Consider the following 12,904-nt stretch of genomic DNA (forward strand, 5'->3'; position numbering starts at 1 on the left):
CATTATGAATTAATGCCAATTTCCTGCCTTTTCCCTGTAACCATGCACATTATTTCTATTCAAATGATCAACCACGTCAATTAAACCTACCTCTGCCACATTCCAGTGGAATCCAGCGCTTTACTACTCAGAAATTGGAAAACTGCAGAAGATACATTTTAAAACAAAATCCTAAGAACATTTTACAAGATGATCAGAGGACTGGATAGGGTGGACAGTGAGAGCCTTTTTCCTCGGATGGCGATGGCTAGCACAAAGGGACATAGTTTTGAATTGAGGGGTAATAAATCTAGGATAGATGTCAGAGGTGGGTTCTTTACTCAGAGGGCCTGGAATGCACTGCCTGCCTGTAGTACACTCGCCAAGTTTAAGGGCAGTTAAATGGTCATTGGATAAATATATGGATGATAATGGAATAGTTTAGGTTAGATGGGCTTCAGATTGTTGCATTGTGCTGTAATGTTCTATGCTCCATGTTCTAACATGTGATTTCAGATCCTGTATGCATAGCAACTCATAAGCTACTAAAGGATGAGCTCTTTGTGATACCGATTGTGGTAATTTTTGGACTAACTATTGAAAAGACTTGTTTGACCCTGAGACATGGATGGCCTGAAAGAAACAGTTAGATAGGAATCAAGTATAATTAACTAAAATGTTGAACTAATATTTTACCTTTCCATCCTTTAAGTAGACGGCTGGGCGGATTGTATTTAACAGAGCTCCAGACGGACTCCAGCTAAACTTGTACCCAAGGGGGTTATCAGAACATTCAGGGGCAGGGAGACCTCCACAGAATGAAACAAAGGACTCTATCTGATGAAAGAAAAAAGAAGAAATTATAGCAACATACATCACGGCCCAGAAAAGGCAATGCACATTTCAGTTTAGAACTTGATGAAAGATGTGCTTCGCTGTCAGTATGCATGGCTTTTAATAAAACCTGTCTACTCACACAATATATGAAAACTATTGCCAATGCTTCACACTTGCACAATCTGATGTGTTTCCCCAATCCCCAGCCAAATAATGCGCATTGAATTAGTCCGACAATAAGGCAGAGTAGGTAATGTTCCCATTTAATTTCTATTTTATTCAAGTACCGTGTATAAGTCGGGTTCATTATTGTAGTTATCACCACATATTTAATTTTTTCACTACTTAACAGGTAAGTCTGATTTGAAAAGTAATTTTTTTCTTGGCTACTTAGACTAAATCAACAGAACTAAAATTTAAATTCTCTGGCATAAATACTGCAAACGCAAATTGAGAGTTGATCATCTTTGGAAGTAAATGGCTTCAGACAACAGCACTCACCACTGAGCCTTGCTCTTTTGCCTCGTCAAAGCGTTTCATCGCCAGCATGTGGTCAATCCCCGGATCCAGACCAACCTCATTTAAAACAGTAATCCCAGCATCCAATGCACTGAATGAGGTATAAGCAATAAAAGATTTGTTCAAAATTAATCACCAAGCTCCTCTTTACTCCCAATAATTTCCATACGTCTCAGGTTAATGATTAACCACTTTCCAGGGATTGATGAGCTCCACGTTAAGTTTACTTAAAACAGGAACACACAAGTTATTTCAGCAAACCAACTGATGTCTGCATGTGGCTGCAGATGCACAACAGACTAACTGCCCAGAGTCCAAATGTTATATACTTGCAGCACATGGCATCCTTAAAAAGGATTTTCAACTATTTTAAAGATAAGCTATAGATGAAACATTCCCCTCATTTCCAAAAGGAAGTCTGACTATTTATAACAACATGCAAGACTACAGTGTTGTTGATGCATCCAGATCTCAGATTGTTACAATCTATGGCACTGTCAGTGATATTGTCTGGCATTCATGAACACGTTTTCAATTTTACTTTCATGACTGCAGTTGCTGATTGAGAACTTGCTTGGGCTTAAGCACTGGACAATTTTTTTTTCAAACCAGATTAACTACTGACGGATCTGATCTCTCAAACTGTTTCAAATGATTCAAATCTCTTCCCCATTTTGCCCCTTAAGAGCTTCCAGCTTATTTTGATATAAAATAGAATCATAGAGTCCCTACAGTGTGGAAGTAGGCCATTCGGCCCAGTGAGTCCACACTAACCCTCAGAAGGGCATCCCACACAGATCCACACCCCCTCATTAATGATTTATAGATCCTAGCGATTTTTGAGAAGATTTGTAGCTCAGGTTGATGATAAGTATGTAAGTTAGCTCGCTGAGCTTGAAGGTTTGTTTTCAGATGTTTCGCCACCATTCTAGGTAACCTCATCAGTGAGAATCTCTGGTGAAGCACTGGTGGTATGTCCCGCCTCTTTATTTATAGATCTTGGTTTCTCAAGGTGGGTGATGGCATTTCCGGTTCTTTTTTTCACGGGAAGATTGATAGGGTCTAAATCGATGTGTTTATTGACGGAGTTCTGGTTAGAATGCCATACCTACAAAACTTCTCGTGCATGTCTTTGTTACACTTGTCCTAGGATGTGTGTGCGAATGTTATCCCAGTCAAAGTGGTGTCCTTCTTTATCTCTACGCATAGAAACTAGTGATAGTGAGTCGTGTCTTTGGTGGCCAATTGGTGTTTGTGTATCCTGGTGGCAAGTTTCCTGGTAGTTTGTCCGATGTAGTGTTTTTTTACAGTTCTTGCATGGCATCTGGTAAATGATGTTAGATTTGCTGATGGTATCTATTGGATCCTTTAGTTTCATTCGTCGCTGTTTAAGCGTGTTGGTAGGTTTGTGGGCTACCATGATGCCAAAGGCTCTGAGTAGTCTGGAAGTCATTTCTGATATGTCTTTTATGTAAGGTAATGTGGCTATAGTTTTTGGTTGCGTTATGTCTGCTTGTTTGGGTTTGTTTCTGAGGAATTGGTGGATTGTGTTTATTGGGTACCTGTTTTTCTTGAAAACATTGTATCGATATTTTTCCTTCTGCTTTTTGTAGTTCTTGGGTGCTGCAGTGTGATGTAGCTCATTGAAATAATGTCTTGCTGCAGCTCCGTTTGTGGGTGTTAGCATGATTTCTTCTGAAATCAACTGAAGCACACCACCAGCGCTTCACCAGAGACTCTCACTGATGGTGTTACCTAGTATGGTGACAAAACATCTGTAAACAAACCTTCAAGCTCAGTGAACTAACTTACATACTTATTTATAGATTTTTTTTGTGTGCTCTGCATTTTCAGCTATTTTTGCAAGGTCTGGCATTTCTCCAGCATTGTTTTGAATTTAAGCTGATTTTATCTGTCGTTGCTCCTGCTGCGTCTGATATTAGATTAGATTTTTTAGATTACATTACAGTGTGGAAATAGGCCCTTCGGCCCAACAAGTCCACACCGACCCGCCGAAGCGCAACCCACCCATACCCCTACATTTACCCCTTACCTAACACTACGGGCAATTTAGCATGGCCAATTCATCTGACCTGCACATCTTTGGACTGTAGGAGAAAACCGGAGCACCCGGAGGAAACCCACGCAGACACGGGGAGAACGTGCAAACTCCACACAGTCAGTCGCCTGAGGCGGGAATTGAACCCAGGTCTCAGGCGCTGTGAGGCAGCAGTGCTAACCACTGTGCCACCGTGCTGCCCATATGTTTTACATACAAGTTGCTCCAGATCTTCAACTTGCTGAATTAAGCAGAGATATCCTCTAAAGAATTCACCAGCTGAGAGATGGCATTCACAAGTTTAGATTCATCCCGAGTTAGTTGTCCAGCCCTTTTCCTCTTGAACTATCATTTTTTTCTCTCCCAGTAGAGAACATTAGTTCCACGAATGCACAAGAAAGTGAAGGGTTACATTCTTCCTTCATACTCAGTTCAGCACGTTTTTCTTAAATAGTCTGCTGCATTTTAGCTCGGTCTCTGATATTTGATTGACTTCATGGATTATGAAAAGTCTAAAGATCATGGCATCTTAGTAGATCTGTAATTGCTAGTGCTACTAATCTAATAATTACAAGTGTAGAACAGGTTTACACGAATATACACCATTTGTATACTTAATTATCATCATGCTATTGTTAACAGTTATATGATAAAAGCATTTATTTGTCACTTTGCAATACAAGTGTAATAATATCTAGCTCGGTGCTGAGGTGTTGCCTCTGCATGTCATCACTCTTACACGCGGTTTTTAAATGGGTTAGTTTTAAACTGTAAAAAGAAATTACAAATGATTTTCACCACTTAGATGCGTGGATTTAAATCCAATAGCTATGGTGCAGTTTGCATCTTGTAAATTCAGGCAAGCACAATTGGGTAGATAATTGCAGACCAAGTTAGGAGGGAGTGAGGAGGGAAATAAATGAGAAGATCAAGTCTGTTCTGTAAATAACATTAAATCTCCGGACAGAGAATAAGTTAGAGTTTGTAATTATTCTGTAGGAATGCTCATGCGTGAATCACTGGTGTGTACTGAAGTCTATTATTGGGGCAAAGTTCCACCAGCATTATAGCCTGATATCAGATTAGTAGAAATCAAGGTTAAGGACCTGTTAAATATCCCACTTGTTGCACTGCAACTAATAGAAAAACATGAGTGATTAATCATGGAAACAGAATCGTTGGCCCAACTTGATCATACTGACCAAGTTTCCCAAACTGAATTCATCCCATTTGCCTGCGTTGGGCCCATATTCCCCAAACCTTTCTGATTCAGGAGTCTGTGCAAATGTCTTTTAAATGTTGTAACTGTACCTGCATATATCAACTTCCGCTGGTGGTTCATTCCACATACTAACCATCCTCGGTGAAAACGTTGCCCCTCAGGTCCTTATAAAATCTTTCTCCTCTCACTTTAAAAATATTGATGAGCCAGAGTGAAAACTGGCTAAAAGGCATTTGTGAGACTTTTCATCATTCCTCCAAAGATAACCAGGAATGTGAACCTTGCACAGAGGACCACAGATCATCATTGATTGAATTAGCAATTCATGATCTTGAGAGCAGTTGGTTAGTGGAACCAAATCCATGAAGGTTACAGTACAACTCAAAACACAGCACTTAACCAGACAAAGTTAAGTTTAGATCTAACAGGAATTGAACAAAATATCAAATTCCAAGCAAGTACAGATAGCAAATGGTTAATGATTAGCAAAGTACATGACAAACATTATACTCAGATGTCTGAGTTTTAGATTCAGTGTTCACTTGTTGCTATGCAAATTACACAGATTGTCATTGTTATCTGCCACTGCAGTTTCAGACTGAATATTGTTGCACTCTGTTGTCAGGAATCATTTCCATAATTGCGAATCATGAGCAAAACATTGCTGAGTGCCTGCAGCAGATTTCAATCCCCCTGTGACAGCAGTAGCATGGAGTCTGAGCCACTCCAACGGATGCCAGAAGCCAGCAAACAGAAGGATTGAGAATATCACGTGGACTGGGGAAGGGGGAACATGACAGCTTGAACAAAATGGGAGAAAAGCAAAATGCATTGGCTGGAGTGGGGAAAGGAAGGATAACGTGTCCATAAGGAACAGGGGTAGGCCATCAGCGCCTCAAGCAGTCTCCGTCATTCAACATGATCATGGCTGCGCTACATTGAATGAGGTGCTAGTGGAGTCAAGACTGAGGAATTGGAGGAGGGTAAACAATTCCAAAATGTATTCACAGTTATCCAGTCTCTCTGCATTACATAAATGCTACATCTTATTTCTAATTTTGCACCATGCAAGCAATGAAGTGTTGTATATGCCTTCAGCTTAAGCTATGACAAGTCTATGTCATATTGCACTTTCAGTGATACTACATGTTATAGTCGGGGTGTTTATGAGTTGTCATTATTTCTTTTAAAGTTATTCATTACTCATACCAGGTTACCTTGTAAATGTAACATTCTTAGATTAGCCAGCAAGGTCACATCTTCTGTCATGTTCTGCACAAAGCAGCTCTGTATAGTTACAGGATTTGACAGCACAAGAAGCCGTACTACTTTTTGTGCTTATCTGTGCTCACTGCTAAAATTGTATAACTAGTGAAATTTTATCAGCATGGTAAAGGGTCCTGACAACAGTCTGAATAACGAGGGATAGCCCTGCCTCCATTATTTATGGGACACCAGGAGCCAATGAGTTGCTACTATACCTTCTCAGCCCTTCTAGCACCTAACCAGAAGGCTGACAGGATAACATGTAACAAGACAGCAGGAACCCTGAGTGCCATCTTTCCTTGACATTTCCTGACCACCTCCCCTCGCATGCTATTTCTCCTCACCCCATCACAAGCACCTCCCAGCCATTTCTAGAAGGTTGCTAAATTCTGGCCTCTTACCTTAAATCCCTTTCTTGGCCAAAATTTTGAACATTCTGCTTTGAAAATTACATAGATTTAGGTCCATTACTGCTACAGTATGCCAAATCCTATTAATCCTCTAAGTAGCAATCTTAAACTCTCCTTTCATTCATTTGGTGATAAATTCAGTCTACTTACTGCCACTCAAAACTGTTCTTCCTAACTTACGGTGTTGAAATCTCTCAAAACTTGGTACACTGGGGAACTTACATACATTTTATAAAATTTCTTTTCAGGCAAAGTCAATACACTTGACAAATACAAAGCTAAATAGCATTCCATTCAGCTGGAAGTTCAATAGCAGAGACTAAAAGGAACAACAGGTAAAGCTCCACTTTTGAGTAACTGGCTCTTTCAGCATTACCAACCTTTGGTGCATTTCTTTCATTTCAGGAGACTGGTAGCTTGCTGTCACCATGTTCACTTTTTGTTCGATGCATTCCTTCAGCACCACGGGATGAAAAACACCAGGCAGCAAACTACACAAGGGTACAAAAAAAGTCATCAAGATTGTTTTAGAGCAACAACCAATGGGCAGCTTCGGTTTGTGACAGACCAAGTAGAGGGGCAGGAGAATCTGCGACAGGGAGGGCAGGGCTGTAACATACAGTGTAGGCTGGTGACAGATGAGAGATAAGGGAACCAATGACAAGTTCCTCCAAATCAGCAATTTGCAGCAATTATTCAGGCTGAAGCTAACAAGTGATAATAGTGTACAAAACTTTCTCTTAATCATCCCCACATGTAGCCCTCCTCCATTATTCTCTTATTTATCCCAAAAATCAACACTATTGGGAGATCCTATTAAGGTCCCCCATCCCTGGAAGGAACCACTATACCTTTTCAGTTCTCTCTCTAAACTCTTCAGTTGTAATCAGGAATCTTTCCATAATGCACTGAAACAGCACCATAGCAGTATGGCTACCTTCCCACTGTTCCAGGGCTCTATTCAGCAAAACACTAATATACTACACTAAAGGAACATCGTGAAACAGATCCCTAAAACAGATGAAACTTTATCATTGAAAGAACAAGTTTGAACGCCCTCATTTACTTAGAAAGGTGATTGGCAGATTAGAAAGAAGGAAGACATTTCAATTGGTGAGCTTGTTGAAAAGCAAATAGTGCAGAAAATTAGACAGGGTCAAGAAGAGAGGAACATGATCCAATGTGGATGCAGAGATAGATGCCTGGAGTGACAAGAAAGGATAATTTCAGGAACCAGTAAACTTAGAATCTCTACAGTGTGGAAACAGACCATTTGGCCCAGCAAGTCCACACCAATCCTCCAAATGTCACCCAGACGCCTATTATTCTACATTTACCCCTAACTAAAGCACCTAACTCATACTTCCCTTAACACTATGAGCAATGTAGCATGGCCAATTCACCTAACCTGCACATCTTTAGAGTATATGGGGCCTGGAGGGGGGGGGGGGGGGAGTCAGTGAACACAATGGGAACATTGAGGGAAGTAGCCAACTGGACACTGAAATGGTATTGTCATCAGTTGTTGAATGAGAGTGGAAACATGAAACAAATGACAGAGGTGAGATTACCATGAAGGACATGGCGAGCACGGCTTAAGATTAGCTGGAAGGACACTGTGGTAAGAGTGGCTTTAGCACAGTGGAATTAGAAAAGAAATGGGTGACTAACAGGTGGAGGAGAGTAAGCAACCAGCTTTACCTTGACACCAAGGAAGGGAGAAGACAAAAGAGGGAAAAGAAAAAGGAGACATTAGGCCTTACAAAGACAATGAACTAACCTGATCACAAGGTCATGGGATTTCACTAGTGAGGTGAGTTTGTCCCTATCCTTCTTCATGTCTAGTGTAACTGGAGTTGTATGGTTGTAATTAGCAGTCAGTTTTTCTAACTGGTCTTGGAGTGCGGATGCTGTCAAATAAAATAAAATCAGATATTAGCTTAATTTCTTGTTATCTGCTCAAATTAAAAAAATATGAAGTATACAAAATACAATCATAAGAATTCTCCTAAAAGTTTTATTTTGTTCAGTTTTCCAACTAACATTATGTATTTTGAAGGGAGATATTAAAGCAGTTCTTGTACATGTTCAAACTCTTCATTTTATTCAGCGAATGCTCAGTCCTTATTCCTTTGTGTGTGGCATCTTTGACAGTGAGAGCACTCAAATCTCTCACCTCAAACGCTTGTGTGTTTAAGTCTTAACCCAGAAGTTTGATTTCAAAATCTAAACTGACACTCTCATGCCACACTGAGGAATGCTACAGTTGGAGATTCAATTTTTCAGGAGATCTTAATCAGGTTTGGCATACAAAGATCTGAGAATATTTAAAGTAGAAAGTCAAACAGTTCAAAAAGGCTCATCATGACCGTTTTTGAGAAAGGATAATTAGGGTTGGACAATAAATGTCAGTCTTGACATTAACAATCACAACTGATGAACACAAAATAAATTCCTGATGAAGGGCTTATGCCTGAAATATCGATTCTCCTGCTCCTCGGATGCTGCCTGACCTGCTGTTCCTTTCCAGCACCACACTCTTGACTCTGATCTCCAGCATCTGCAGACCTAACTTTCTCCTGACACAAAATAAATGCCAACTGCATTTACACCATTAGCAAAACTGAACACGTGGCTTTCTGCCTCATCTTCTTACTTGCAAATAAATATGCTGAATGCTTGCAGATCCAACATTGATCATTGTAGGACGCTACTGAAGCAGTCCATGGCCAAATGAAGGGAGCACCTGGAAGGAGACCTGGGCATATCCAGACTGGGCTGAAAAGTAGCAAGTAGCATTCATGATACATAAGTGGCAGGCATTGATAATCTCCAAAAAGAGAATCTAATCATCTTCGCTTGACAGTCAATGGTATTAAACATCTCTCAATCCCCAAGATCAATATCCTTGGCAGGGTTGCGGGGGGGAGATGAGGGGGTGGGGGTGGGGTGGTTTACCATTAAGCAGAAACTAAAATGGACTAGCCATATTAAAGCAGTGGTTCCAACAACAGGTCAGAGGCTAAGAACCCTACAGTGAGGAACTCACCTCTTGACCGCACAAAGATTGTGTGCCACACAGAACATACGAGTGAGGGGCTTGAAGGAATACTCTCCTTTTGCCTGACTGCATGAGTACAGCTTCAAGCAATCCTAAAAGGCCTGACACCATCCAAGTCTCAATTGTCAGTACATCTACAAACATCCACTCCTTCTACCACCGATGCTCAGTAGCAGCAGTGCGTACCATCTACAAGATTCACCAAGGCTTCTTAGATAGCACCTTCCAAACCCATGACCACAATCATCTAAGAGAACAACAAATACATGGGAACATCACCACCTTCAGGTTCCTCTTCAAGCCACTCATTATCCTGACTTGAATATATCTATTACTGTTCCTTCACTGTCCTTAGCTCAGACCACTTCTCACCCCCTTCCTTCGTGATCAATAGCTTAACTATTAATCATAGCTTAACTGATAATCATTTATCAGGTCCAACCTTTTAGATCAGCTCACTTATTTCAGAGATTCAGGACTTTTTTTTTTGAAAACCCTGGAATGTGCAGTGGATTGATAAAGAGCAACTTTTTCTGAACTTCTTTGTTTTAAATTTAAAAATACAGGAGACAATTATGGAGTAAACTGAGCAGGAGCAGTGCTGGTAAGAATGTTTGAGAAGTAGAACAATGTTTTTAATTACTCCAATTAGGGAGAGAAAAGGTATATTCACATATTTTGACCAAACTTCCCATGGAGTTTCAAAATGCACTACTGTTGAAACACATTACTGTTGAAACATCAAAAAAAGTAATCTCCATTTTTTTCTTTTTGGCAATGAGTGAGTTGCTGAGTATTTCTAGAGTTTTTAATTGCTGCTACAGTTTTCACTTTAAGGTCACCAATAATTTTAATTTTCCATTCATGAAAAGTTACTACTCAGTGAACATTTTCAAAAATACTTACTTTGCTCATCTTTGTTTCTATCCATTGACAATCTCAACAGAAATACCAGAGGGAATTTTCTTGAGTTCATTTTCCATGTTATTACACATAGCTGCCAGGCCAATATGATGACTAAAGCAAAACCCAATAAAAGCAAACTTTAAAAGGTACGAAAGGGGTGCTTACCTACAGTCACCTCAATATCCGTGTCCCTGGTGAAATACTCCAAGACTGGTCCTGATACATAACCGGAACCAAGTAACAACACCCGACCTTTTGCACTCATGTTCCTAATTTGAGCAGACTCCCTAAAAACACCAGAATGCAGGTTAGAGGAGTGGCAGACTGTCAAATGACACAGTTCCAAGGATTGTTAGAGAAAAACATGTACAAACTGCATGCAAACAGATAAACTTAATTTAAAATTCTATTTGATCCAAAATTGATTTTAAAATCGATAAGTGTAGCACCAAATAAAATTCATGAAATTATATGACATACTGCCTGTGTCTGGGATATCAGCAGGACAAGCTACCTAGGCAGGTGAGGGGAGATAAATGAAACTAAATACTGTACGTCTTTCATATTTGACAGGGTCCTCGCTGGCAGTTAATCTGACTGATAGATTTATCTTCCAGTTGGGTAGTGAGGACTCTAGAGCAGGTTGACCCAATACTAAATACAAAAACAAACTATTGAAGATGCTAGATATCTGAAAATAAGAATAAACTGGAAATAAAAAACAAATAAGGCAGTATCCCTGGGGATAAATGGAGTTTGTCTTTTAAAAGTCAGTGACCTTGCATTTCAATTCCTCTTCATTACTTTACATCGAGTTTCTAAGTTAGTGGGAGGGGAGAAGGTCAGGAAGCACCAAGGAAATCTGCAAAAGGTCCAAGGCTAGGGCAGATTAAGTAACAAAAGATTACATGCTGCAACAGTCAAAAAGAATGTTGATGGATATATTGAAGAAACAAAGATTATGTCCAAATGTGACATGAATTGCTACTTAAACAGCATCTGCATACAACATGAAGGAACAAAGAAAGAAACAAAATGAAGCCAACTTAGCAAAACAGAACAAAGGTAGAAAATGAACACATAGAACAAGACAGAGGCAGATATTATGATCAAAATTTAAAGTTGATTCCAGAAGACTGTAGAGTGTCAAATTCAAAGATAATGCGCTGCTCCTGAAGCTCAATTCCAACCCTAACGTTGGTGAGGCACTACAATCAATCCTGGAGGTCTTAGTGTAGAGAGAAGGTCTGATAGGGATGGATGCTGTGTGATGAAGCTTCATAGTTTGGACGTACACCTCTGGGTCCACAAGCAGTGCAGAAAAAGTAATTATTTCCTAGCTGAACCTGGCCCCGCTTCCTTTAAGGTGCCTAATGTCCCAGGGCTGGGAAACCTTAGCTGGCTAGGGTTAAATCAGTAGAACATGTAAATGGCCAATCTGTCTCTCAAATTCTATCTGTGGTCTAATCAATGTTTTATAAAGTTGTAACAAGACTTCCTTCCTCCTATATTCTAGGAGGAGCCCCAGTTAACAAAGATAAACATCCCATATGTCTTCAATACTGTCCTGTCTATTTGTGCTGACACCTTCAGGGATCTACGGATGTGTACATCAAGATCCCTTTGTTCCTCAGTACCGCCCAAGGATATATCATTCAATTGTATATCCTTCCCTTTATCAGGCCTTCCAAAATGCATCCCCTTGCACTTAACAGAATCAAATTCAATCTGACATCACTCTACCCAATTTACCAGTTGATCAATATCAGATGTAGCCTGAGACCAATCTCCTATCAACAACACAAATTTTTGAGTCGTCTGAAACTTATTAATTAAACTTTCTACATTCATATGCAAGTTATTAATGTTTGTAATAAAAGCAAGGGTCCCATCACTCACCCTTGTTTTCACCACTGGGTCACAGGCTTCCAATCATAAGAACAACCCTCCACCATCCCTTTGCACCTGTTTGTAAGCCAATTTTGGATGCAATTTGCCAACGTGCCATGGATCCCATGGGCTCTTACCATTCGGACCAGCCTTCAATGTCAAAGATCCATTTCTGTAGTCCATATAAACCACACCAATTGCACTACCCTCATCAATATATTTAGTCACCTTTTCAAAAATCTCAATCAATTTAGTCAAACAGGACCTGCCTTGAACAAATCTGTGCTGTCTATCCCTGCTCAATTCCTGTCTTTCAGAATTTTTTCCAATAATTTCCCTATCACTGATGTCAGACTAACTGGTCTATAATTACATGGTTAATCCATGCTGCCCTTCTTGAATGAAGGAACCATGTTTACTATCTTCCAGTCATCTAGGCTAGTGAGTATTAAATATAAACACTGGGGCCCTAGCAACCTCCTCCATTTCTTCCTATAGCAGCTTAAAATACATCTCATCAACCTCACTAGATCTATAAACCTAAAGACCGCTAATGCATCTTATAACTCATTCTTACTAATCTTAACATGTTCTAGAACCTCACCATCCCAACTGATATCCCGAGCTGCAGTGTCTTTCCCCTGTGTGAATACAGATGCAAAGTATATATTTAAGATCTCCATGCACAGATAGCCTCCTTAATGTCGAACAGATCCCACTCTTTCCCCAGTTATCCTCTTGCTTTCAATATACAT

The 12,904-nt window shown here is 40.0% G+C and overlaps 1 protein-coding gene across 2 annotated transcripts in view; it reads right to left on the reverse strand.

The window, feature by feature from the left end:
- The window catches only part of aass (aminoadipate-semialdehyde synthase), a 73,838-nt gene that overhangs the window by 14,708 nt on the left and 46,226 nt on the right, over positions 1–12,904 (reverse strand). For both annotated transcript variants that reach the window (XM_043709191.2, XM_043709192.2), the window contains exons 14-18: positions 10,425–10,546; positions 8,073–8,202; positions 6,673–6,783; positions 1,318–1,426; positions 676–816 (exon numbers count right to left, since the gene is read on the reverse strand). In XM_043709191.2, the coding sequence (XP_043565126.2) occupies positions 676–816; positions 1,318–1,426; positions 6,673–6,783; positions 8,073–8,202; positions 10,425–10,546 (613 nt within the window). The remainder of the gene's footprint in view (positions 1–675; positions 817–1,317; positions 1,427–6,672; positions 6,784–8,072; positions 8,203–10,424; positions 10,547–12,904) is intronic.

This window comes from Chiloscyllium plagiosum, unplaced genomic scaffold (genome assembly GCF_037043375.1).
Source record: "Chiloscyllium plagiosum isolate Xiang-an unplaced genomic scaffold, Cpla_swu_hap1 HiC_scaffold_19, whole genome shotgun sequence".
NCBI classification, from domain to species: Eukaryota; Metazoa; Chordata; class Chondrichthyes; order Orectolobiformes; family Hemiscylliidae; genus Chiloscyllium; species Chiloscyllium plagiosum.